This window comes from Amblyomma americanum, chromosome 3, assembly GCF_052857255.1.
Source record: "Amblyomma americanum isolate KBUSLIRL-KWMA chromosome 3, ASM5285725v1, whole genome shotgun sequence".
Lineage (NCBI taxonomy): Eukaryota > Metazoa > Arthropoda > Arachnida > Ixodida > Ixodidae > Amblyomma > Amblyomma americanum.
The window spans coordinates 171,635,779-171,661,426 of NC_135499.1; the positions used below are offsets into that span (position 1 = coordinate 171,635,779).

Below are 25,648 nucleotides of genomic sequence, written 5' to 3' on the forward strand. Positions count from 1 at the left end.
GACGCACCTCTCACGTGCTTAATGCTCCCTCGCGAATAACTTTTGCAGCCGTTGGCCTCTGGGCGGATTTGATGCAGCAGACTTCGATGTGAGCAAACGTGCATGCGACTAACGAGCTCGAAAGAAGAGCATAGCATCAGGATCATCGTCAGCAAGAACCAGGGTATATTTTAATCGCAGAGCAATGGTCTGTCTCGTTAATCTCCCATTAACCCTGTCCCAAGAAAGCCACGGCCCAACCTATACGAGCAACGTTCCTGATCCCATTTACTCACCGGAACGGAAAAGCAGCCAACGTAGCCTCTCGCTACGCTTCCGCTGCGTTACACTAACAGGACATTATTTATCTCTTTTCCGCTTTACATGCCCGAACAAACATGACCCCATGTTATCCTGTTTATACTTTCTCTAGGATATCATCAGTTCAGATTTCTTCCCTAATTCACGCTGCTCTCTTCCTCTTCCCACGTTATCCGTGTCAGTTTCTTTTGTGTAGCTCACTGCGCTGGGTTCAATCTAATTTGAATCCTTTTCGTTTCACTCCAAGTTTGAGCACTACATGGTAGTACTGGCAGGATATAGCGTACTTTACTTCTAAGAAAAATGGTTAGGCTGCTGTTTCTACTTTTGGACGGCGTATCAAATGTATTCTGACCTATTCTGCCTATTCAAAAAAAAACAAGCCTTTGCCGCTACACCCCCCCCCCCCCTTACCCGCTCGCTACCTCCTATAGTCTTCTTTGCCCAGCGGACTGCCTGTTGCGTTTATCTTCTCTTGAGTCCACTATGCCACCCTGACCTACCATCACTTCTCTGCTCGCCGCATGACAATTCCTTCCAACCGACCCCGTATATCACGCTATAACAGACATCACAAAACCTCGAAGTTTAAAGGCACCAAAACTGGTTATTACAACTCAGCTGCTTCGATATCTTATTCGGCTGTTATTGTCGCTGTTTCTTACGTGTAAGCACGCATGTATTAACTCTAATGGCAAGATAAGAAATGATACTATATGGCTGGTGTCATGACCAACACACTTCATGCATACCGGCTGGAGCCGCTGCTTTTTGAGCGGAAGCTCTACTTCAAGACCAAAGCTGCAAAACAGGATTCATCACTGAAGCCTGACCTTGGCCTTGAGTAAATAAATACATACATAAAAAATACTGCCGCGACTGGCATTCGAACCCGCGGCGGCTCGAACAGATCAGCTTCGCTGGCAACTGCCACACACTGCAACACACTCTCGCGCTGAACCTTGCACATCGTCGTATTCATCAACTTCCGTTATCACATCAGTTTAACCTCGATCACTGCTCAACCTGAATCTAATATCGTCGCCAGACGTGCCGACGACCCATCAAAGCAAAACCATGATCCAATCAATCCAAGCACATGCTTTCGCAAGTCTACTCGGTGTAACTACGTTAAAACTCAAATCATTTTATTAGTATTTGTTTTATATCATGCTCAAGTAACTTAACGTTATATACCGACCAAAGATAACGTGTAGTTTGATAAAGTCTACGTACCTATTTCAAAGAAAATACTTGAATATTATCGACATTTAGTGTGGATTTATGAGTGCATTCATGCGCCGTGAAGCAAAGATGAAGTACTTTGCGATCAACTGCTACAGGCCAGAAGGACTAGGAGGGACAGGAAACGGTCGAAGAAACACAACACTACAGGCAATCAACCTTGTAATGCTCCTCGTTTTCTGCAGGTATTTTGGAACAATAAGTACGCCCCATCTGCGCGATGGTAATGCTTATGCTTATAGACCAGAAAAAAATTAGCTAAGTCATCCTAGAGTGGCAGAAGCCAAAATAAGCAGCAAGAAACCTAACCATTACAGGAAGTGCGTTCATGGAGACCCGGTGGAGAACTAGTCATCGCTAGGTTCGCGCCAATCTCTCGTGCCGGGTTGCTGTATTAGCGATGAGACGTGCTTTCTCCAAGTTCGACGCGTTTACGCAAGCTGCTTATTCTTCACGGCTAGCTATTATCACCCATCAAGCGGCATAGACGCTTGGATATTTATTTGTGTAAGGCTGCTTCCCTCAGACAAAAAGCAGTTCCCTATGAGCAGTGCTCTCACGTTAGATCTATAACCACTGTGTTTACTCTGCGCCACAGGCTGTTATTACCCCCTAAGTTATTCGTACAGATTTTCCGCGCTGGCGTGGCTTATACAATTGTCTTAACTGACTTACGGCATCCCTATTGCCGCTTGTGCTGGACCTCGTTTCGCTGTTCTACATTGATTGGCGTTGTATGCACTGCATAGTATTTTGTATCTTGAAAGTTGTTGGTGTGTGCTTTTATCCTTCATATATTCATGCCGGCAAACAAACCTGTGCTGTTGGAGAGCCAGACGTGCTATATTTAAATGGTGCACCTTTGAACAAAAAGTGGTAGAAGTTTAACCTAGTTAAATCGAATATGTGCGAAAGCAGGGCACACTTAAGCTCCTCCTTAAGGGCTCTAGTGGGTTAATGTCGATATATGCAGAGCCGGTAATTCTCTACGTAAAATTCATATATCGCGGCAAGTCCTCGTACCAAAACCAGCTCAGTGGCGCAGCGGTTAAGGGATGCGCCACTGCACTTACAGGTGCCTGTTTCAATCACAGCCACCGGTAGGGATTGTGTGACCCATGTTGCTTTTCCCGAGCAATCTCTCGAGACCAATCATTAACTGCCACCTGCCCCGGTGGTCAGTTCGTTCACAATCCGGTGAGCAGGTTATGATGACGTCACAAGGTTACGTGACCGAGGCGGCGCGACGCCCTCGTCCCATTGGCTACAGCTGGCGCGACACTCCTCCGAACTAACCCGAGCTTACCCCGAGTTACTCGGGTTAGTTAGGAGCACAAGACAAGGCAAGTATCTTGCTCGTGCACAAGACAAGATTCTTTGCTCAGGGTTGGTACGTCTGTAATAATAGTGATTTCGCATTAAAACAGAAAAAAATGAAATTGCAAAGCAAGAATTTATTACGCCGCTCGACGGCCGCCTGCCTTTACCAGACCTTGCACCGCGTAGCAGGACTCATTGTACGGTTCGGCTTGCACCGGAAAGCGCGCGAAAACTCCCTGGTGTTCGACAGGGCCAGATTGGCGCGCACGGTGGCAGGAACCAAGCCCAGTTTCGTCTGAAGGCGACTCATCGCCCCGCGGCCGTGGTGGTCACACAGCGATAGCGCAAAGTTTACGAAGAACAGCTGCGTGGGGTCCAGAACCCGAGTGCGGCTGACGCGAACGGAGAGTTTGGCGGATCCGGGCCACTGCCGGAAGGTGTCCAGGAGCGGTCCCACAGACGCGACGTCACGGAACAACGACAGCGCGTCCACGTGCTCGCGCCAGTTCGCGGTGCCCGGGCTAGAAGTCCAGTAAAGCGAGGCGTACTGGTTGAGTAGGCACTGCGTCAGCTGTTCGAAGCGCACGCTCGTGTTTTGGCTCCACCAGGTGCGCAGCTCGAGCGTATCGTCGACGGGCTTACCGTCGAGAGAGTCGACGGCGCGTAGGGCCTGCGCCAGGATCGGTCGGCCCACGACGGGTATGAAGGACGCGTCGATGAAGTTGGATACGCGCGTTAGGAAGGACACCAGGCTCTGGGGCAGGAAAAGAGTGTTCCGCAGTGGGTAGTAGTAGGTGTCGGGGGCACCGAACACCGGAAGCGGGTACTGCGCGTCCAGGTCGAGGTTCGGAGCCCGCGACGAGAGGTAGGCGCGACGCGTGTGCTGGAGCAGGGCGACGGTGCTCGCCAGGGGCTCGGACTCCCTGAGACGCGGCGAGGAGACGCCGTAGTAGAGCGCCGGCCAGTACAGGCTCGGCGTGGTGCCCAGCACTTGGAGGCTCATGCCGGCCAGCTTGGACTGCGCCTTACGCCGCTCCTCCGACCGCAGGAAGGACAGGCGAGAGGCGCGCTGTCCGGCTGAGTGCAGCAACGAAGTGGCGAGCCTCGCCAGCTGCCGGTCGTACTGGCTCCGGTACACGGTGGAGAACTGGCGGCTCAGGGACATGCGCGCCAGCATGGCCGAGCCGTACCGGTAGGTTCGTTCCAGCAGGCCGATACAGCTTTCCAGTCGCTCGGGCAGCCCGCTTAAGCCCCTGCTGGCCAGCCTGTTCACGAAGGCTGACCAGGGCTGGTCGGCGGGCAGAAGCGGCGACAGCAGGACCATCAGCCTGACGCCGGCGTAGTTGGCCAGCGTCCTCTGCGGTGTCTCTTGCACCAGGAGCATGGCCTTGCTGAAGTACGCGCACCGGTCGCATACGATGGTCGTGTTGTGGGCCACGGCGCGAGTGCCGCGCAGCGTCTCGGCCAGGAAGGCGGTCCAGTTCCACTTGGCCACGGCGCCCAGCTGATTGGCGCGGATATAGCGCTGCTCCAGCGGCAGCAGCGGGACCATGCGGATGGCCTCCAGGCGCTTCTCGAAGGCCACCACGTCCGCAGCCAGTCTCGACGCCACTGACTCCCTGCTGCTCGCGTTGTGGCCGCCACTCGCGTTGCCGGCCACCGCGGAGAGCAGCTGCGCCAGCTGGGTCTCGTATTCGACCAGCGACCCCGAGGAGCGCCGGTGGAGCAGGAAGCGGCGGAGCAGCGTCGGGGTTGGCTCCACGTGCAGCTGGTACTCCTCCGCCTGCGACAGGTCCCTGCGCAGAGCCACGCTGGCCAGCACGCCTTCACCCAGGTCGCGTTCCAGGCTCGACAGCACAGGAAGCAGGTTCCAGTCCTCGGGTGGCTCGTCCGCGTACGGCCAGCCGCCCAGCCCCACGCGGAAAAGCAGGTCGCGGGCTTCCTTCCAACTGGTGGACGACGTCCGGTCGCAGAAGCGCAGCATCCAGATCGCCTGCGCCGGAAAGCTCCACAAGCCATGCACGTCCAGCGGCGGCCGGTAGCGGGCCAGCGAGTCGCGGAAGTCTTCCAGCAGCTGCGCGACCGAGAAGTCTGCGTAGGGCTGGTCGCCGACGCGCCCGTCGTCGTGGAACCAAGCCGAGGAACAGACGTGCGCGTAGAAGTCCTCGCACGGGTCGACCGACTCGTTGAGCCTTCCCCAGAGGTAGTCGCCCTGCCAGCGGCACGTTGCCGTCTTGCACTCGCCGTCGGGCTCTTCGATCATCTTCTGCTGCGAGTAGAAGCTCTCCAGTGCGCGCAGAATGTACTCCGTCTGAATCTTGAGCTTGACCGTGAACACGGTGCAGACGATGCCCAGCCCGAAGCTGAGCCAGATGCAGCTAAGGAGCGCCAGAAGTCGACGTTGCATGGTGTCTGTAGGCAAGCGGGTCAGAGCAGGCAAATAATGGCGGCGATGCTAGGATGCGGGACCGGGGACAACGCGCTGCTCGTGAAGTTCGAGCGCCGCTTCTTTTGTTTCGTCTTTGTTGACTGGAATATTTTGGCAGACGCGAAGTCTTCTTCTTTGCGTCTTATATGATGATGGTCTTTGACCATACGCAATAGTATCTCTGAATTAGCTGAGAAGGTTGCGATGGTGTGAGCTTATAATTAACAACTCTTCCTCGTCTATAGATGCGAGAGCGTGATGTTTATGCCGTTGGTCGACTGAACGGGGGTGGGAAGCAGCGCTGGGCATATCCAAGGGAAGCACTGGTCTTGAATTGTGTCTGGTGCTGGAAAACAGCCAGGACCTTACGCAGCTGGCCCACGGTAGCCGAATCTATGACTCATTCTTAGCTTACATCATACTTTTCTGTCGCTTCTTAGAAGTGTGTGATCAGGAGAGAAAAGGGCAAGAAGGTTGACTGTGGTGGATCTAGAGGGGTACATGAACGCGTGACGGTAATCGGCTCTCCTCAACAATGTCGGAAAAAAGGAGAGCATCACTACTAAACAGTGTCCTAAAAAACTCTTACATGTTAGAGATGTACGAATTGTAATTTGTTGGTTCGAAAGAGCACCCGCCGCGGTGGCTCAGTGGTTAGGGCGCTCGACTACTGATCCGGAGTTCCCGGGTTCGAACCCGACCGCGGCGGCTGCGTTTTTATGGAGGAAAAACGCTAAGGCGCCCGTGTGCTGTGCGATGTCAGTGCACGTTAAAGATCCCCAGGTGGTCGAAATTATTCCGGAGCCCTCCACTACGGCACCTCCTTCTTCCTTTCTTCTTTCACTTCCTCCTTTATCCCTTCCCTTATGGCGCGGTTCAGGTGTCCAATGATATATGAGACAAATACTGCGCCATTTCCTTTCCCCAAAAACCAATTATTATTATTATTCGGAAGAGTTATTAAGCGATTATGCTCTGATGGGTTTTAAAGTTCAGTGATTGTTTTCAAACCCAATCGGATATGTTCCGATCGTCAACGAAGCAAATGAACCGAGGAACCGAGTCAAAACCAAATCCGATGTGTTGCGACTGCCAATACGAGACATGCAAACTACCGGACTGAGCAGTAACGTACTACAAATGTGCCTTTCGATAAAGTCTCCTATGATGCTGCTCACAAGGCACATTGTATCAATTCAAATTCACCTTTTGTTTCCGTTATCCCGAGATTTCGCTACGCCTTAGGTCGTTACAGTAGGCTAAATATGGCGCAGGCGAGGCGTGCAATCTTTACATGTCGAGAGAGCGAGATGACCACTTAGATGATTTTAACTTGCACCCGTATTATTTAGCCTAGGAAGGACTAAGGATCACTCATGTGGGTTAGCCTTGGAAAATATGCAGCGCAGATTCCATCCGCTTTACCACTCCTCGTCTATCTCCCCGGAAAAAGCTGCGCACCAGACTGGATTACGGTCGAATTCATTAGGAATCCTGTGGGATCCTGCCTGCGCAGAGATTGAAACTCGATGCTCCCCCGCATACGGAGTGGATTGTTTCGGCCAAAAACGCTCACGCATATTAGTTACCTCCGCAGACGGATGTAAGTTTGTCGATGACGAAACAAATCACTGAATCACTGACGCAACGGTTTGGTCTGAGAGACAATCGCATAGACCATGGGCTATTCTTAGCCGAATAAAGTCCAGCGCAGTTACCAGATGGCGATGCTGAAGCGCTGGTTCCTGCTTGCAGTCACTGCGCAGAAATTTCTAGATGCCTGCAACACAAGCTGGCAGGAGGTGTGAACCAAGCGCCAGCCTCGCATGCCCAAAGCAAGCAGAGTGGTTGCTCAGCAAGCTTTCGCCTAAGTTCCACAGAGTACTGTTTGTTGCAAGCAGCTATAAGAACACCAGTAAGTGAATCAAAACCCGCCGTCTGAAATGAACGCAAAGTGCACAGCGTCTGTTTCCACTCTTTGCGGTGAGGGAGGACATATATGTTAAGACTTGTGGAGCATAGCAACTACGTCTTCCTCGTACAGTGCGAACTTCGTTCGATCGTTCTTCAAGGCCAGTTGCCTGAACGATTTACAAAACCCGAAAAGCAAGGGAAGCACCGATTCAAGCACCCTCTTCTTCACTCGTTGGATGTCGTGTCTTAGATACTTCGAATACCCAAGTGACGACAGGGAGAAGGAATGGTCGATGGAATTCTGAAGATCTCTTTCTCAAAGTTTGCGAAAGTTTATCTCCGCAGACAGCAGCACGAGGATCAATACCAGCCGTAAAGGTGAAATGTACAGTTTCACGAGTTGGAAGTTTGCTTCCACACTCTATCGTCCCTGAAACCCAATCCTACGTGACCGGCCTGCAGACAATGTTTCTTCAAGACAGTAGAAAAGTATAAATATAAGACAACACTCTTAACAGCTCGGGAGACCAGAAAAAACTGCTTTCGTAAGATGACATTAAGCTATGAAGCAGAAAACAAGACAAGTTAGTTGTTCGTGAAAAGGAAAAGAAGTTAAACGATTTCCAAGCTCAAATCATGAGCATTCCAGTTTACAACTCAATTATGTTCGAGGAAAAAGTCGGAAAAATAATTCACGGAGTTATGCGTTCAGTGTACTGCATCATCGCGCTAATCCATCACTATTGTCTATGACTGTAGTCGCCGTGGCCGACTTACATATTAAGCTCGATGCCTGTCATGAACTGGATTGCTCCTTTGACGACAAAGTGGAGTCCTGCGCACGTTATCGTGCGAGCATGGTCGAGTTCGTTCAGACAAACGCTGGTGACCTTCAGCCGGCACGACCAGTAATGGTCGCTCTCTGAACAGTATAAGACTTGCTGTTGTAGCTTATGGGACGTACTATCGCCGACAGAAGTTCCCGGGACGTGGCTCCGACGTCCGGAGCAAGCCAGACTGCATCGCTGCGCCATCTAGCGATGTTTCGCCTGGTTCGAGATCAAGCTTGCGCCCTAGCTTGGATGTAAGCCTGTACTTGCTGGCTCGTTCGCGCGAGTTGCTTTTCGCCCCAGGAACCTTCCGCGAGATGCCGCTATGTGGGCATTGGCTAATAGCGTGACTTGCTTGCGATCCAGTTTTAAACGCAAGGCACATGCGGCGTTATTGGCAGCGTCATTGTTAGCGCTTGCGTGTGGTCGCCACATGCTCATTCATTTCACTCTTTTGGGCCCGGGTAGCAGAACAGGCGGCCGCAGAGGAAAGGTGAAAGCGGCCTGGTCACCACCGAAGCAGACGCTTTCAAGCGATGCCTTCATGGCGGCATCTCGCGGAAGATTCGTGGGCAAAAAGCAACTCGCGTCAAGGCGACAGACAGTACACGTTTGTAGGCAAGCTAGGACGCGCAAGCGCTTATTTTTGATCTTGAACCAGGTGGATCATCATTAGATAGCGCTGCGATGCAGTTCTTTCTGCTCCAGCCATTGGAGCCACGTCCTGGGCAGTTCTGTCCCCGATAGTACCTGTCAATTTTGTCCCGTCTGCCTTCGCTTTGTCACGTGCCACCTGCGAATACATTTGTGCTTGTGCATGCATGACGTGCTTCTGTCTAAGTCTCCTGAGCAGATCGCGACCCACAGTTATCACTTATTACTTATATGGACGACCGGGTTAACTGGACATAAATAGGAGCAGTGTTTGTCCAGTGGTGGACAGACCCAACTCTGAACAAAACCATTTTTAACCTAGAAAGAGTTTATGAACGCAACTTTTTCATGTATTGTGAGATTTCACTGTAACAATCAATATATATCCGCTGATCTCCTGTCGGCAGGCTTGCTTTTTTTACTATTAAAGTATTTTTTCTATTCTCAAAAGTTCTCCCCACTTGTTTTCTGTGGCAGTCTTAACTGCTCGATGCGAACGATGGAAAAAGTTTAAAAGAAAGATTTCGATACACGTTGTAAGGATGGAAAATTGCGTTCAATATTGTCGCAGTGCTACCTCACAATTTTGCAAAATTCAAAATTTTTGTCGAAGAATGTTAGACATGGTTGGGATAATGATGACGACGAAGTCAGTCTTTTCTTGTTTTTTTTTTGTTTTTTTGCGCTGTCTGGCGTTTTTTCCGTCGCATGAAAGAAAATTGACGACGACGAGGCAGGTTCGCTCGTCATGTGCAGTCACTCTCAGCAAAAAATTCTGCACACATTATGTGGCCAGAGTGGCCCTATTATAGCTCACTGATAATACACAGCAGTCGATGCTCCATTCCGCTCTCTGCTCTGTTCGCGAGGTCCTCACGGAGCGCATGGGGGAATTACATTGTCCACAGTCCCGTGAACCATCTGATCGCTCTGATAGGATAGGAAAACTTTTAATATCCAACAGAAAGAGGGTAGCCAGAGGGCTACCCGCCTAGACGACGGCCGAAAGGTCTTGACTCTCGGCGGCGGCTTCGGCCAGTCGGACGAGTTGTAACTGAGTCGCCGGGTCGGAGCTCAGTAGTAAGGTCTCCCATTGATCTTTTGTGTTAATGCCTCGTCCCTCCCGGGGAGCATGAGGACATTCCCATAGTATGTGGTCCAAGGTGGCCCTAAGTTCGCAGTTCGCGCATTTTTCTGAAAATTGCCCTGGGTACATAAGACTCCAGAGGGCCGGGTTTGGAAATGTGTAAGTTTGTAACCGGCGCCAGTTGATGGCTTGGTATCTGGACAAGGATCTATCCGCTGGAGGAAGTCTAGCTCGTTGCAAACGATAGTGTTGTGTAATTTCTCTGTAGGTCACCATGCGATCCCTGTCTGTAAAGACCACCGCGCTCGGGTCCGCCCGGAAAGAAAAGCCTCGGGCGAACTCGTGGGCCGTCTCATTACCAGGCAGGGATGCATGAATTCGTCTCGACTGGCAGCTCTCTACAAAATCGAAGGCTCACCTGACCTGCTCTGACTTCCAAGGTCCATGCTTAGAATACAGGCACAACGGGCTAGTCATGTGCAGAAGTCGCAACAAGCTCCCGTTCTCTATATCTTCTATTAGCCAACGAATACGATGGCGTCTTTTTTTGCAGAACTTTTCATGGACAGTTGCGACCGTTATGTTAACCAAGCTAGCTTGGTTAACTGAATATCCACAACCTTGAAGCACATGTTTTGCGCAAGTACAGCACAACGAACAGCCTCAGCAGAACGCTTCTTATTGGCCATCAAGCATGGTGAATCTACTCGTTTATTTCCTCGAAAAACGGGCCAAGCTATCTAGAACCATCGTCGTCGTCGTCTTCTCCTTCTTCTTTTTCCTCTTCTTCTTCTTCTTCTTCTTAGAACATAGCCTATCGTCTCCAAGCTTCTTTCTTCTTTCGGTCTTTGTTTTGTCTCTTGTTTTCACGGCGCCAGGGTGCGTTCTTGCTCGCCGGCGTGCTTGCCAATGGGACCGGAATACAAGCCCTCCTGCACGCGCAGACCCACGCGCTCTGTAGTACGTGTCAGAGCCACGCGCTTGGGTCGAGCACTGCGCGCCCCTGCCGAGGCCTCGAGACGAATTGACGCAGCTGCGGCGACGGCGGCAGAGACGACGCCATCGATCCGGGGTCTTTTTCCGGCTCGTCGAGGCCACCCACTTCGTTTTCCTGGCCTCTACGCGTCCACGTTTCATTTCGTTTCCGGCGCCCATTGGCTAAATGGTCCCGCTAATAAGAAGATAGAAAGAAAGGATAGAAACACGCAAGCGGCCACGCGTACCGGCCAAACAGGGGGCGGGTTCCTAAATCATCCCTCACGCTTTCTTTTTTCAGCTTTGCTTTCGTTCGCGCGTCATTTCTGCCTGTACATTAGTTAGGTGTAGGTTTGAACGCAGCGTTGAAGAAACACGGTGGTTGAAAAGGAAATACCAGTGGGAACTGGGATGCGTTTGTATAGCGAGCGTTTTGGGATACCACCGCCCATGCTATTTCGAAAGCGCAATAAAGTTTTATTTGTTCATTATATAGTGCTCATTGCTACACTGATTAAGTTTGATAGAATGGAAGGATTAGTTTGCGAGCTTTGGGAACGACATAATTCTTAAGCTTGAAGTGGTACTGAGCTGTTCACACCTGTTTGTTTCAAGTTTCTGTACAGGGGCTGCACAAGCTTCAGCTACGTGGACAAAATAATGCACGAGCGAATCACTGGCAAAGGAGCAATAAACAGGAGCGCATATTCGCTTTCCCAACGCATTTAACTCTTTCCCGCTTCATGCCAATCTTTTATTTTTAATTAATAAATCTCACTGCATGACTAATAGCCAGGGTAACAGAATCGTTCCTATCAACACCTTTTCTTGTTTGATTTTTTTTGTTCATAAACGAAGAGTATAATGTCCGAAAAGGTAATAAAAGTATAATGTCATGGGTCTAAAGGCAGTCCTAGTAAATGTTATAAAACGCATTAGTCACAGAATTGTTTCAGTTCAACGTCTGCAGTTTTAGTGTTTCTCCATCTGCACCCCTTCAGGTTCGTCCAAGATTTCATCCGGTCTTGCAGGGCGGCTCATCAAAACGAAAGAAACATCTCGGCGATGTTTCGCCCTAAACATTTCCCGATCACTACGAAATTGTACTCCCTTCCTCCGGGCGCGCGCCCATGAAACTTTCCGCGTAATCGATTCTAGACTAGCAACAGCTGCGCCTCCAAGCATCTGCACCTTACGAGGAATTCTCCTTCCCCGTTTCAAAGGAAGGACAGAAGCTTTTGAAAAAATCTGCTGACACTTGCCGCAACGCGCAGTTGTGGAGCCATTGCCAACATTGGGAACAATCGTCGGGCATGTGTAGAAAGAGGTTCTTGCACTTTTCTTCTACCCGCCGCGGTGGCTCAGTGGTTAGGGCGCTCGACTACTGATCCGGAGTTCCCGGGTTCGAACCCGACCGCGGCGGCTGCGTTTTTATGGAGGAAAAACGCTAAGGCGCCCGTGTGCTGTGCGATGTCAGTGCACGTTAAAGATCCCCAGGTGGTCGAAATTATGCCGGAGCCCTCCACTACGGCACCTCTTTCTCTTTCTTCTTTCACTCCCTCCTTCATCCCTTCCCTTACGGCGCGGTTCAGGTGTCCAACGATATATGAGACAGATACTGCGCCATTTCCTTTCCCCCAAAAAAACCAATTAAAAAAAAAAAACTTTTCTTCTCATACTTGCTGGCGAATCAGGCCTAAGGCGGCACACCCTCATCAGGGCGCCCTAAGAAATGGCTTTCTCATGCTACGTGCAATGGTGGTTCTATCATCATCATCATCATCATCATCATCATCATCATCATCATCATCATCATCATCAGGTCCTGTATAAATAATATGAGGACAATTGCCGTTTCTATACGAAAAGCGTGTCATGCGTGTAGAGCGCGGCAGTAGTGGGTGCTTGGAGCAAGCTTTTAAACTTTTAGACAGTGGATCAAAGATAAGAGTCACAGTAGAACCGATTCCGCAGCGTTGGCGGTTCTCGTGCCCTGATTTTCTACGCGTAACTGTGGGATCGGTACTAAGGGTGGGCGGATACTGCTTTTTCGAAACCGAATCGACTACGAGTCGAATAGTGACAGAACCGAATCGAATACGAATTGAATATTCGTATGATTCTTCGCTAGCAGTGCGAATATTCGTACAAGACCAATATTCATGCGAAACAGCTCAAGCGCCAGCGACGGCGCTATAACTCGTGGAGTTAAAGCTGTAACTGTCGGAAGACGTAGCACGGGTCACGCAACATGAAGACAGTACAATAACTCTGTGACCTTTATGTCACGCGCACTGTGATGCTACCTTTACAGGCCGACGACGACGGCGAACGAACTAGCGCCACATCTGAGTGGGTGACAAAGAGACGAGAGTTATGAGCCACGCCCTTACAAGAATTTCTTTAGGCAGTCTATAGACTGTCTATAGACATCTGTCTGTCCGTAGACATCTGTCTATAAAGTCTATAGACTCTCTATAGAAAAACCCTAAAGAACAGTCTACAGGCAATACAAACCCTATAGACAGTCTATAGAAAATCTAAAGATTTATGGTCACACACTTTTAATAGACTTTTGTGTATAGAAAGTCTATAGACTATGAATGGACAAAAATAAATATCTATAGGAAGGGAATAGAGGCTATAAGAAGTCTATAGACTGCCTATAGACCATTTTTGTAAGGGTGGTCTGTGAAATCGGGCAAGAAGTCAGGGTTTGCTGAGCCTTGCTGAACCCTGCCACGTCGCTCAATCATGGAGGCCATATCTATGCGCACCATAAACGCCTCCACACGAACAGGCCGCGTAGCGGCAGCAGACTGTGCGGAGTCAAAGTGGCCCCTTTTTTGAACACCCGTCGAAGAAAACTACAGCGTACCATATTCGACTATCATACTAAAATTATTCGAAAACCTACGATCGTGTTCCCTTTGTTTCAGATAACCTTGAGAGAGCGGTAGTTTATTCATTCAGCGAATCGAATAAGAGGATATTCGATTCACTATTCGAACATTCCGAATATTCTCACTCCTTTAATCTATATAAGAAGGACGTCATTCGGTCGAAGGTTCGAATACTTCAATTTTATTTCTAATCATTTTATCCAAGTGAGTAATTAGTGCATATTAAAACTTCAACCCTTTCGAGAAAAAGTTCAAATCAGTAGGTGTAAAGAGTCGCGGAATTCCATCAGTGGTGTCGTCCTTATAAACACACAGAGCGTCAAGAAAACGTTCCGAACGATATATGCGAAAAGGAGAATGCATCACAAGCGCCTGTCTCGCTAAATCCGCGTCTGACGGTGGCTGCCACAGCGCGCACAAGTTTGCCAACAGCCGCAGCTGCTAACTGCGCTATTTGATGTTTCGCTTAACGCTGTCCAGCATTATCACTGGTTATTTCTACGTGCCTCCAGTTGTCAAAGGGTTACTTTTCAATATAATCGTCATCATCATCAGCATCATTACAATCGCCTTCATTCCGGTTTATGGGGTCTATACAAGAAGGCTTTCTCCCAAAAATATCCGCTTAGCTCTGTCCTGAGTCAGCCGAAGCAACCCTATTCCAGGAAACCTCCCAATTCTCTTCTCACTAAAAATGCACTGCCGCCCCATGCTACCTTATTTTTCCTTTGCAATGCGCTTTGTATTCCCTAATAGACCGTCGTTTGTTCGTTGTTCGCATTCGCATGTCTCCGCCCAAGTCCATTTTCTGCCCTTTAGTTCAGCTAGCTCTGCCAAAAGCTATACCTTTTCCCAAATTAAGGCGTTCTCTTGCTTTCCTTGATGCTCTCTTGCACTCTAACTGAAGGCCTTCACGAGTTTTCGCTGGTTTAAAAGTTGGCCAATCATAACTAAGTAATTAGTAGAGAAATCGAAATACCGCTGGTAACAATAGTCCACCGTCAAGAACAGCTGAGCTCCAGTCCCTCGATATAGCCAGTATATTTTTGACCCTCGTTTCGTGCTGGGTGAAACGCCCAGCATTAGTTGCACCATAAAAGAACAGGCTGAAAAGTCCAAGCACGACCGAGCGGAAAATATCGTGCAGAACAAATCAAATAACAAGCAAATTACGATGCATGTCCGCATTACACAAATCCCCGACTTCAGCCCGAATCCGTCGCCCGCCTTCGCTTCGAACATAACTTTCCCAACTTGTCTGCCTAATTTGCCTTTGAGCGGCGGAGGCCTGGCAGCTGCTGGCAAGGCGCTCTGAGTAATAGAGGAGCGAGCAGTGGCAGAAAAAACAAAAACACTAACGATGTCTGCGGGACGGGACCGTGTTGAGGCCATGTTGAGCAACGGCCGTTTTCGCAACATAACAGTACTTCATGCTACTACATATATTGCGCCTTTGACGTTTGCTTTTGTTTCAGCTCGCAGGCAGTTTTGGCAATCTTCCCTCGAAGCCTGCAGGATTTACACGACGCGTTTGTTCCTGGTGGTGTACATGTACGGGCGGACACGATTGCCGAAAGCGGCAATTCTGGTCCATAAAGCTCAGTCCGAGTCCAGCCGGCAACGCACAGGGCTCCGTGTGGACGTACGCCAAGATGGAGAAAGCAGACACGAAGAAAGTGCGTGAGTAGTCTTTTAAAACACTCAGCAGTCAAACTTTTTTCTGTTAATAAGAGTACTAATAAAAGAAGCTACCGTGCGATTACTTGTGGAGAAGTGGCGGCGGGATTCATTCCACAGAAAAGAAGTAATTTCTGACACGCAGCAAGTGCAGAAATACATGCGCGCGCCTCTTTTGTTTATTTGTTACGCTTGAAAAAAAAATGGGCGAGAAAAATTTTATTTGTGTTGACAATATCTTTGAGTCTTTTACGCATATAGTAACCTTCCTTCGCCTCCTCAAGCATCTGTTTGTTTTTATTTTTTTCTATGCGAGGACGCATTTAACGTCTGCATTCGCAGTAATCGGCCGGTCATGTCCTTGGATTTCTCTACAACCACAATTTTGGTTCTGCCCCTGGTTGCCAGCAGTAAAGGACACTCGAAATAAACTAAGTGTTTAGCGTCTTTGCCAGTGTGCACTGCATGCGAATATGATTTAGGACGAAAACAGTTCAACCCTACCACCATGGCTCATCGATTGTAGTGAATATAGGGAAACAGACGGGTCTGTTTTTTTTTGTTTTTTTCAGCCAATACACGCGTGTTCATTCTTGCCTCTTATTCGTGCGATTAGCACCTCTTCTCAATCCCAGATGTCTAGCAACCCCCGTTTATAAACAAAATACAACAAAAAATCAAAACACTAACATGAGGAAGTGCATGATGACAGTAATGTTTGAGCAAATCCAGCGATTTCTTTCTTATTTTTTTGCATTCGTATACTGCACCGATGTCCAACTGTCGTCGGTGCAGACAGGATCCACAAAGCCTGCATCGACAGCACGCTATTTTGATAGCCACGTGAGCACAGTGTGTAAGATAACCAAAGTTTGCACTCTCAGTTTCGTCACTTCAAGATATATTAAAGCGAATTCATCGCGTCTCGTTGGAAATATATTTTAGCATGGTTTACATTAGACATTGCTCGATTTGTTGTTGCATGTGTAGAACACTCTGCTCTAACTTGGCGCTCTTCAGAGGCCTTATGCCAAGTGTCGATATGTCTTCTGGCCGTCGCGTTGCGTCAGGTGCACGTGGAGCCAAGGGATGTCAGTGTTTCGACGCTACGCTGGCGTTCTTTGTCCGCACACGGGACAAGCGGACCCAGGGGTGGACAAATGCTGACAATACGCAAGGTTTCATCTGCCTGCAGCAGTGGAGCACGCACACTCTCTCAAGGTGCACAAATATGAGCACCACGGAGACGCACGGATCCTGCGTTTGGCGGACACCATATTGGCTGGGAGATGTCTGCAGCCTTGACCTGCGCTGTGTTCTTTCGACAGCGGACAGATTATCTAAGTATATCTATAGCTAACCAAAGCAGGCGCCCAGACCAGAACGCGTCGCTTCGTTCCATCACGCCAAGCGGTCGAGTCTTCCGGACTCTTTCCTCGCCTGAAGTTGGGAAAGCCCCCGGAGATCTTGCGGCGGAGCGGTAGACTTTGCTTTACTCCCGACTTCGGTCACGGTCGAACACTCGAGGAGCGACCGCGCCTGGAAGAGTGCAGTTCAGCGATCAAGAGAGCAGCCGCAGAGGAACAAATGTGGCGGCAGACGTTTTTTCCTGTCTCCTCTTTTGTGTGTGCCACAGGATAAAAGGGTTAGACAGCGCCTGGATGAGGAAACCCGTCGGGCGAGACGGACGCGGGTGGTACGGGCGAAAAAGAAATAGCGATATCAAAAGGCAGCAGTCTCTCCAATAATAACGGTCGACTTGCCATCGCGTCATGTGTCAGTTGACAAGCGCTCAGCGTTTGCTCGGCTTCAGACGCCTCTCTCTATTGCGACATCAGGTGATGATGTGTCAGCCATCCACGACCCTTTTCCCGCTGTCTCGTTCCGGGGCCACTGGTTTTTTTCTAAGGCGTCCGAAAACAGTATCGAGTTCGCAACACATTCGAATACACAGTTCATAACGGTGCCCGAAGTGCAATGTATCTGTCCCCTGGAAGCGCGTGACATGCTAATAGGAATAGGTGAGCTTCCTGTAGCTGGAAAGGGTTATTTTGAGTCCCTGAGGTTGTAGCACATCTCTTGAAACGTATTATTGAATGTTGTCTGATTATCCGCTACCATAGTAGGGTCTGTTTATTTTTTTTTTACATAAGTTTATGCAGTTCCATCAATATCGTAGAATGCGTTACCAACGGTGCGCCAACGATGGCGTGAGATGCGCGCTCGTCTTCTTGACCCTGTACTCATCACGTGCTGAATACCGGCGTATTACGTAAGGTAGGTGTACACGTATTGAAAAATAATACAAACGCACATTAATTCCGTTTTCAGTTCTTTGCCTTCTGCTCAAAAAGCGACTAGGGCACTGCAATTAGGGCCTTGCTAAGAAATTCACTGCCCAAGTCGTCTACCTCTTGTGCGTGGGGAGGCTGTATTAACGCATGTCATGGGTGTCACAAGCAGACTGAAGTAACTGCACATATGCGCAGCATATTATCTCTGTTAATTTAAGTCTTCCGCCGCTGTCGTCTCGGGCACCGCTAAGATTGAGTAAATAAAGAGATCAAGAAAATTAGTTGGCGACTAATACATTTCTCATAATTATTCAAAGTTCATTTAAATTTTAAACTTCAATAACTTGAATTTGATGCTCGACTAAAGCCTCGTTCGCTCGGCGCTCGAGGACGCATTTTTTTGGGGTCCTCATATCAATACTGTCGTTCTTAAAGGAACAACTGAAAAGATGAAGGACAAATTCAGCCAAGTTATTTTTATTAAAATTCGATTTTTGGCGCTACATGGCTTCTATTGATATTTGTCTAGCAGCAAGCAAGACGCATTTATTTCTGAGAAAATTGGATTTGGAAATTTTGCCGCCACTCGATTCAAACTCGTAGCGTCAAGACCGGGGCGGGCTCCGTGATCCCCATTTTGAAGTGAATGGTGATGTAGTCTAGCCTCGGAGATTCGCGAATGAAAACGTTCACACCCCAGTTTGCTCGCGAAAACGGCTGGTGGTGGTGACACCTGTATTTCATTTCTTGAACTTTTCTAGCGTATAAAGGCTTCGTTTTCAGTGAAAAGAGTGTTTTTGTCAATATGGCGATACAGGCCAACTTTAATTTGTCCTTAATGTCTCTTTAACGCTGAAACTATTTAATACCGGCCTGTACGTTTTTATTATCAAGCCACGAGGATACCTGTGAGGGCCTCCCTGATGAAACATAATCCCGATTTCCGTAATTTATCTTTATGTCCAAGCATCTCGCGCCTGTACCTATTTAAAATTATTTACCAGCTAGTTCAACCCCTTGTCTTCGAACCACAACTGATTTCATCCCCCAGCGACCGCCAGATCAAGGTTGGCGTACCCAGCAGTCGAAGTAATTGGACGTTTTTAATTCCAAAAAATGGATCAGACTGGAACAACTTCCGCCTCATATATTCAATGACGTCCATGTGTTCGAGACAATCCTAAACGAAAATGTGTAACCTGACGCACTCATTTAAAATTTCTAAATGTCATTGATCCAACGTAACTCACTTCCATTTGCGATATCATGGACCTGAGCGAAAATAAACAAATATATTTCAATACCCCTCTTCCTAACTAAATGAAAGTTTTAAGAACTGTAACCAGTTAACCACGATATCTGAAGTTCAGGGCTGCTTTTCATGCAGGATCTTTTGTGTTGCTGTCCTTCCATCCTTTATTTTTTTTAGTGAGAGCTTTCATCCTATACACGAATAAAATTAAAAAAACGTGGGTTTGATTGCGTCGGGAATTAAAGGATGGTTCCTCCTTCATGCATGGCGACTGACAAAACTGCCAAGAGCGCCAACCCTGTTGCAATTTCTCAGCTGGTGCTTCTATTTTTCTCCGTTCTCCTTTATTTTTCCTTCCTCCTCTTCTCCTCCCCCTCTAGTATTTGGGGTCTTAAATCCAAAATACACGTTGCGTATTAACTATGGCCCTGATTATCACATCACAAAGAAAAAGAGCAAACGTTGCTTGTTTTATAAGTGGTAATAAGGCACAGAGACTTCAAGGTACACCCTTATCGCGCATTCGAAAAGTGCAAAAACCGCAGAACTTCTGAGGAAGAAAATTTTTGGAATTCTGAGGAAAGCAATATTAATAGGCTGGTTATTCGGGGGAAAAAATAATCGTCGCGACATTTCTTCGAAAGGAGATATTTACATATGAAAATTATGTTCGAGGTTCGACTGTCGCGACAAAATATGCAGGCGTCTTTAGCCTTCTTTTTTCTATCCTCAGAGAAAAATTGGAGGGGTGGTTACGCACATTAAACGCAAGGTCCGTGATTGCACCATTTTTTTTATCTCTTCGGAGATTTATCCGTCTTTATTATCGGCAGGAACAAAGAAAGCAGTGACAATAGACCGACTCCAATAAGCTTCAAACCAGCTCTCTGCTATTCTTTAGTCTTGAGACAACATTGTCACAGGTGGCGACCTAGCCTTAATAAGGTTTATGACAAAGAATTTGTTTCTCACCTTTATTACCGGCGCACTTCCTGTAGGAAGTTTAAAAGACTTGTCCGCAAACAAAAATATAGTGGTTAAATTATAAGTTATGATTAATAAGGAAATACAGCGATGGTCCATGCCGTAGCCAAAAACTATTTTAGTCCCAGAAGATCTCTATGGACCTCCTTCACCCCGCGACGTCACGAAGATGCGGTGGCGCTGATGTTAGCAGCGACTTTCGCATGGTAGGCAAAACAGGTTCCGCTTGCCCGTGCCTACCGCAGCTACCGGCTGCTGCTTCAAGCCTGTGCACTGCAGAAGCAGCATGTATTGACCAGCTGCATCACTGCTGGATCCGCGTAGTAGCATAAAAAATATTAAATTAGCCTCGATAGGTTTCTCGCGCATAAATGCCGCATTCGGGAACTGGCTAACAGGCATTGGGCCACGGTAGTAAAGCGCGAAGTCTGGGAGTCGATAGGCACTGCCACTCAATGCACTTAATAGCATGCAAGTTACTGCGTTCATTCATCTGAACTTCAGGATAGTAGGCTGATAATTGCACAAGGAAAAAAAAGACATATGCAGCTGCACACGTACTTATCACCTTGAGCCGGAGTGCACGGGGCGCCGACAGGTTCACTCGCCCCCAAGGAATGCGTTTTTTTTAATAGCACACCATGTTTTAATGGCGTGTTTTATAACATTTAATATTTACTTGAAACTGTTTCTTGATATGACGACGTAATTATTTCATTCGAGTAGAAAGAATTCTGGTTAAGTTGTGTCAATCTTGCGCGGTCGCGTTGGTGTGCTTAGAATAGCGTACCTTAAGTGTGCTAAACGCCATATACTTTTTCATTGCATCATGCATGTGTCATGTTTCATGAGGTAGTACATGATCGCGAAGCTTGTTTGGAAAGAAGCCGCAGGCGTGCTACTAACAGACACGTGGCGAGATTGAGAGGGGACGCGGCAATGAAAAGTGTTTTCGTTATTCATGCATGCGATATGTAACTAAACTTGGTGCAAATATGAATTTCCTACGCTAATTTCAGCAATTTCTTTTATTTATAGCTATACCTGGTGCAGTTCTGGGTAATTATAATTAACACCGTCGTCAAGTCTCCCCAAGGTCTCAAATAATTGAGTAGATAGTGCGCAGTTTTTTTATGCCAGTATGTACATAAAGCCCTGATCTGTACGATGACGCGATTAGTTCTTTTTCTATATAATCAGTACTTATGCATGCATAGTTACATGAAAACGTTTCCTACAAGAAATAACTAACAGTACTTACTGCACGTGTAGGGAAAAAAAATCGAGAGATTTATTACGCTCCTCAACGTCTCAGGAATAGTTTGCGACAAATGGAATCATTTGATTTTCATGCGAATTGCGAAGGTGAGTGATCCAGTCGCAGAAAATGTGAGAGGTCACAAAACAAACCTTAAAGTTTATTCCCTCGTTTATGGCATCTTCGCTTTCGCTTTGGTCGAAGAAATGCGGCACTGAAATCAAACATATCACCTCACAATTTTTGACGAGCACACTTCTAAAAAGCGTAATTTATAAATTTGTACTCAATATTTTGCTATAATTTTTCGTCACGAAACTAGACCTCAGGGCTAGGAAAGAAAATAATTCTAGAAATCAAACATTTTCACCAAATCGACCAGCTTAACAAGAGGACAAGTCGGCCTGGCTGGTGCGTGGTCATGCGGCTAAAAACAGCGCTAAGCAAGACAGGAGATCAGGGACACGACGCTGTCCCCACTTTTCGCACAGCGCGACACGTACGTATGTCAGCAGACGATGAGCGCATGTCTGCTCCGACGAAACAAGGCCAGCGCTTCCCCTCACTATTGTCCTAGTGCAGAGTGCAAAACTAGTGCAGTGACACTAGTGCAGAGTGTCAAAACTTGTTTTACTCAATGCCTAGCGCATAAATAAACGGCAGGAACGCTTTCTACATGTTTACTACTAACCATATATACAATACAGTGGCAAACTATTTCTCTTTATAGGCCGCACGTGGCCAACGCGAGCTCGTGTACTTCAACAAATTACTAAGTTGGAAGCATCGACCATTGCTATGATTCGCAGAAACTGGAAACGCGCCTACAAGCCTTGAAAACCCGCGCTCAATACCTACCCGCAACGCCACTCCCCGACCTTTTGCCTACCACGAGCTCGCTAGCGACTGCAGCGCCACCTCGTTTGTTTACAAACATGGAGGAGGTCCATACTTGACACTTTCAAGGCGTAAGCCTTTCTTGGCTCATGAATGGCGTGGGTGGAAGTTGTCCGCACGAACTGTCAGTCATAAGTTGTATGGTCAAACATAAAATGTAAAAGTTGATTAAGCAACGTATATGTAATAAAATAAAAACAGAATAGAAATAAAAAGAAATAAAAAGTGAAAAGTAAATAAAACTTAAAATAATAATAATAATAATAATAATAATAATAATAATAATAATAATAATAATAATAATAATAATAATAAAAATAATAAAAATAAAAATAATAATAATAATAATAAAAACTACATATAAATATAAAACAAAAATAAAAGCTGAAAGTTGCAGAAAATACAAAAATCAAAATGCAGGGAGAAAGAGAGGTCAGGGGAAGGCATTCGCATTTCCGCTCGTAAGCAGACTTAAGTGCAATCCTTTAATTTTTTTTTTCCTGCAGCAGTTCAGAAAATATCCATTTTTTTCCCCTCCGTTATTTTACAGCTTTGTTTTTCGTTAATCCGTGCTACTCGTCGGGATTTACGAACGTCAAAGGGCAGGCATTTGCCACGGGCAACAGGCTGTGGCGTGTTTGCGTGCCCCTTTCCGCGCTCCAACACGAATTTCAAGCGGCGTTCGCTCGCCTTCGCAACTGCGTTGAACAACTTGGTTCAACGCTCTCCTCGCAGAGTTGCTCTGAACCACGTGACTCGCCGTTCATCTGATCAGATAATAAAAAGCGCGAAGCGTTGCTCGACGTTCGCAGATAAACATGGAGGAGTCGCGCGCTGGAGCCAGTGCTTCGGCTGTGTATCGTAGACGGCTGCTTGAATACGATGATTCTTACGATCAAGAACATCGACACGGCGCGTTGGCGAAGGGTCAGAGCGAGGAAACGTGCTAAGATTGAAGCAGAAACCGAAAAATAACGAGAGGCTCGTCTTCCGCTCTGTAAATTAGGTCCAGCCGGATTGAAATGTAGCCAATTTTTTTGGCTCGCCTCCCCTTTTAGCCACCTCTCAGTTGACTCACTTCTCGAAGATTTTCACATATATTACCGATCATGGAGCGTTTGTGACAAATTAAATTTCAAAATTAATTAAATTTTAATTTTGTGCAGCGAGTGTGCATGCACTTCTGCTTGTTAATAACGTGTAACGTCGCTGTAACGTGTCAGCTTCGTGTTCTTGGGTCTGCGCTGTGCCCCGCATGTCGCTTCGTTACGAGCAATTGATGACGAAAACTGGGCTTATTCATACTCTCTCCAAGAAATAGCCGAGGTCACTCGCTAATCCTTCATCCTGAGTCGCTTTCGAACGTCAAACCACAAAAAACCAACCTAATCCTTCATTATATCCAGACATTAGTCTCTAGTATTCCTTACGGTTGGTGCTTAAGCAATAGTGAACTCGCTTGTGTTCAACTGTGAAAGATACTCTGTTTTCTTTTTCCTTACTTTGTCTCCCAATACTTTATCGCGTGAGCCAGACGAGGTGCTGGAGACCACAGACGTTAAAAAGTGCTGTTTCCAAATAACATTCTTTGATCTTGTACAAACGTGAAGCTGGCAGAGAAGCTGCGTGCAGAATTACGCAGCTCGCAAAAAAATAAAGAATTCTTAAAAGCCTTCTTCGTACAATTGTGCAAGGGCGCTTGTCTGGTGGACGTTGCTTAATCACATGATCAAAGACATTGAAAGAAACCTGTCGTTTTCATTTTCTTTTTTTTCATTTCAACGCAGGTTAGTGCTCAGTACATGTGCTGTGTTCATTGCTTAAGTGACAGCGGCACATATCCTCAATGCGCGTTTCATGAAGGCTTCCGTCCATCCTGCAACGATATAGTGCCGTAATAGTTAAGTCTTCCGAAATGCTCCTCAGTGACCGTCGAAGCAGCTGAAACCCACCGCATTGTGAAAGGTATTTGACTTCAACGAAACCATAAGCATACAGACGTGGCCATGATTAAACATTGCACAACTTGTTCAACTCGGTAATAGCTGGAAGTAAGTTGGCGCAACCCTGTTTGCAGAGGTTCTTGCATAGCATTTCAAGATCAGAAGCTTTTCCGAAGCTCAAACACTGAATTTGAAAAGGTGCACAACATATACGGCACTCTGTTAAAGCTATGCACTTCGAACTTAGGTATAAAGAGCTTGTAGGCGTTTGTTTTATTAATGTTTTTTTTGTCGATGGTCTTCGCTATTCTAAAATGGGAACGTATTGGACACCGGATCGACGCATCTGCGGGCAGGAACACGCAAGGCCTACTCGACAAGTATTTCGAACTCCCGGAATTCTCACTGAACAACTCGAAGAAACTTTTGGAACGTTTACATTGGGGAATGTCAATACTTGCCTTCCAGTCTGCGGCGCTCCTGAGAAAAATGGATAGCTGGCGGCTTCAACTTTGCGGCAAAAAAAAAACAAAAACTGCAAACCACAACACCCTCTGCTGAGCGTCGTCTCCAAACCGCACACACGGTAGCAGACATAGGAGCTTTTTTGTTTATTTGTTTGTCTCACTTTATCACGTCCGCGAGCTCCCAGTTCAACTAAGACTCGATTTCGGGGTTGTTTGGACAGCGAGGAGAAGGCGGTCCGCTTTTCTTGAGCAAGCAAACGCACTGTCGAGCCACTGCCGTTGCGAAGAAAACAAGTGTCGAGTCGACATCGAGAGCATATAGCAACAAGGCTCTCTTGTAGGCACCGAGCGGCGCTGCGCGAACGGAATCCGTGTAACAAGCGTAAGTAGAATCGCGTGTTTTTTTTTTCCCGCAAGTCTACGGCTCCCAGAGACCTTGCGATACTGAGTGTTGCATGGTTCTTTTAAAATGGACTTTGTTACCACTTCGCGAGCAGTTCTCGCTAACGACGCGTTCTGCGAACACATTCCTACCATCTCCTTTTTCATGTATTTGTTTGTTTGTTTGTTTGTTTGTTTGTTTGTTTGTTTGTTTTAGCATGAAAGCACTATTCCGATGAGTAAACCCCAAGCAAGATGTTCCTACGTTTGTGTGGTTGTGCCAAGTGAAATGAATAAATAAAAATAAACTAAATATCCGCGACTGGGATTCGAACCCGCGGCGGCGCGAACAGATCAGCTTCGCTGGCCACTGCGCGAGAGCACTAGGCTATGGCCGCATTTTTTTTTTCAACATTGTATTTACTACGCGAAGTTGTGTAAATACAGAAAGGGGCTATAAACAGAAAACTTACAAAGCACGTAGCTAGCGGCTGCATTGCACCAGTTTGACAGAAAACAACACAACTAAAAGGGCGGCAAAGATAGACACCGCATCAAGAGTGGAAACCAGACTAGTAGAATGTCTCTTTTATCATAAATGTCTCTTTTCATCATCATAGATGACTGAGTTGGAGCATCATTCGATTGAAACGGCTTCTGGCTGAAACAAGAGGTTCAGCGTAGCGGTCCAGCATGCGTGTTTTCTATTGGCTATGAAGTCCAATGAGGAAAAACATGTGATATGGTTCGTAATCCTATAGAGTTCGTTACTCTGCGGCTAGGCTATCGCTGCAGTCGAACCCGTCTCGTTTTAAACCGCAACACACTACAGTGCCGTT

General features: G+C 47.3%; 1 protein-coding gene across 1 annotated transcript; it reads right to left on the bottom strand.

Annotated features, from left to right (window-relative positions):
• Positions 1–2,979: 2,979 nt before the first annotated feature.
• Positions 2,980–5,359, bottom strand: LOC144123472 (neprilysin-21-like). Its single transcript, XM_077656294.1, has one exon. It carries the CDS (start codon positions 5,270–5,272, stop codon positions 3,029–3,031), a length of 2,244 nt encoding a protein of 747 aa, XP_077512420.1. The 5' UTR covers positions 5,273–5,359; the 3' UTR covers positions 2,980–3,028.
• Positions 5,360–25,648: the final 20,289 nt, after the last annotated feature.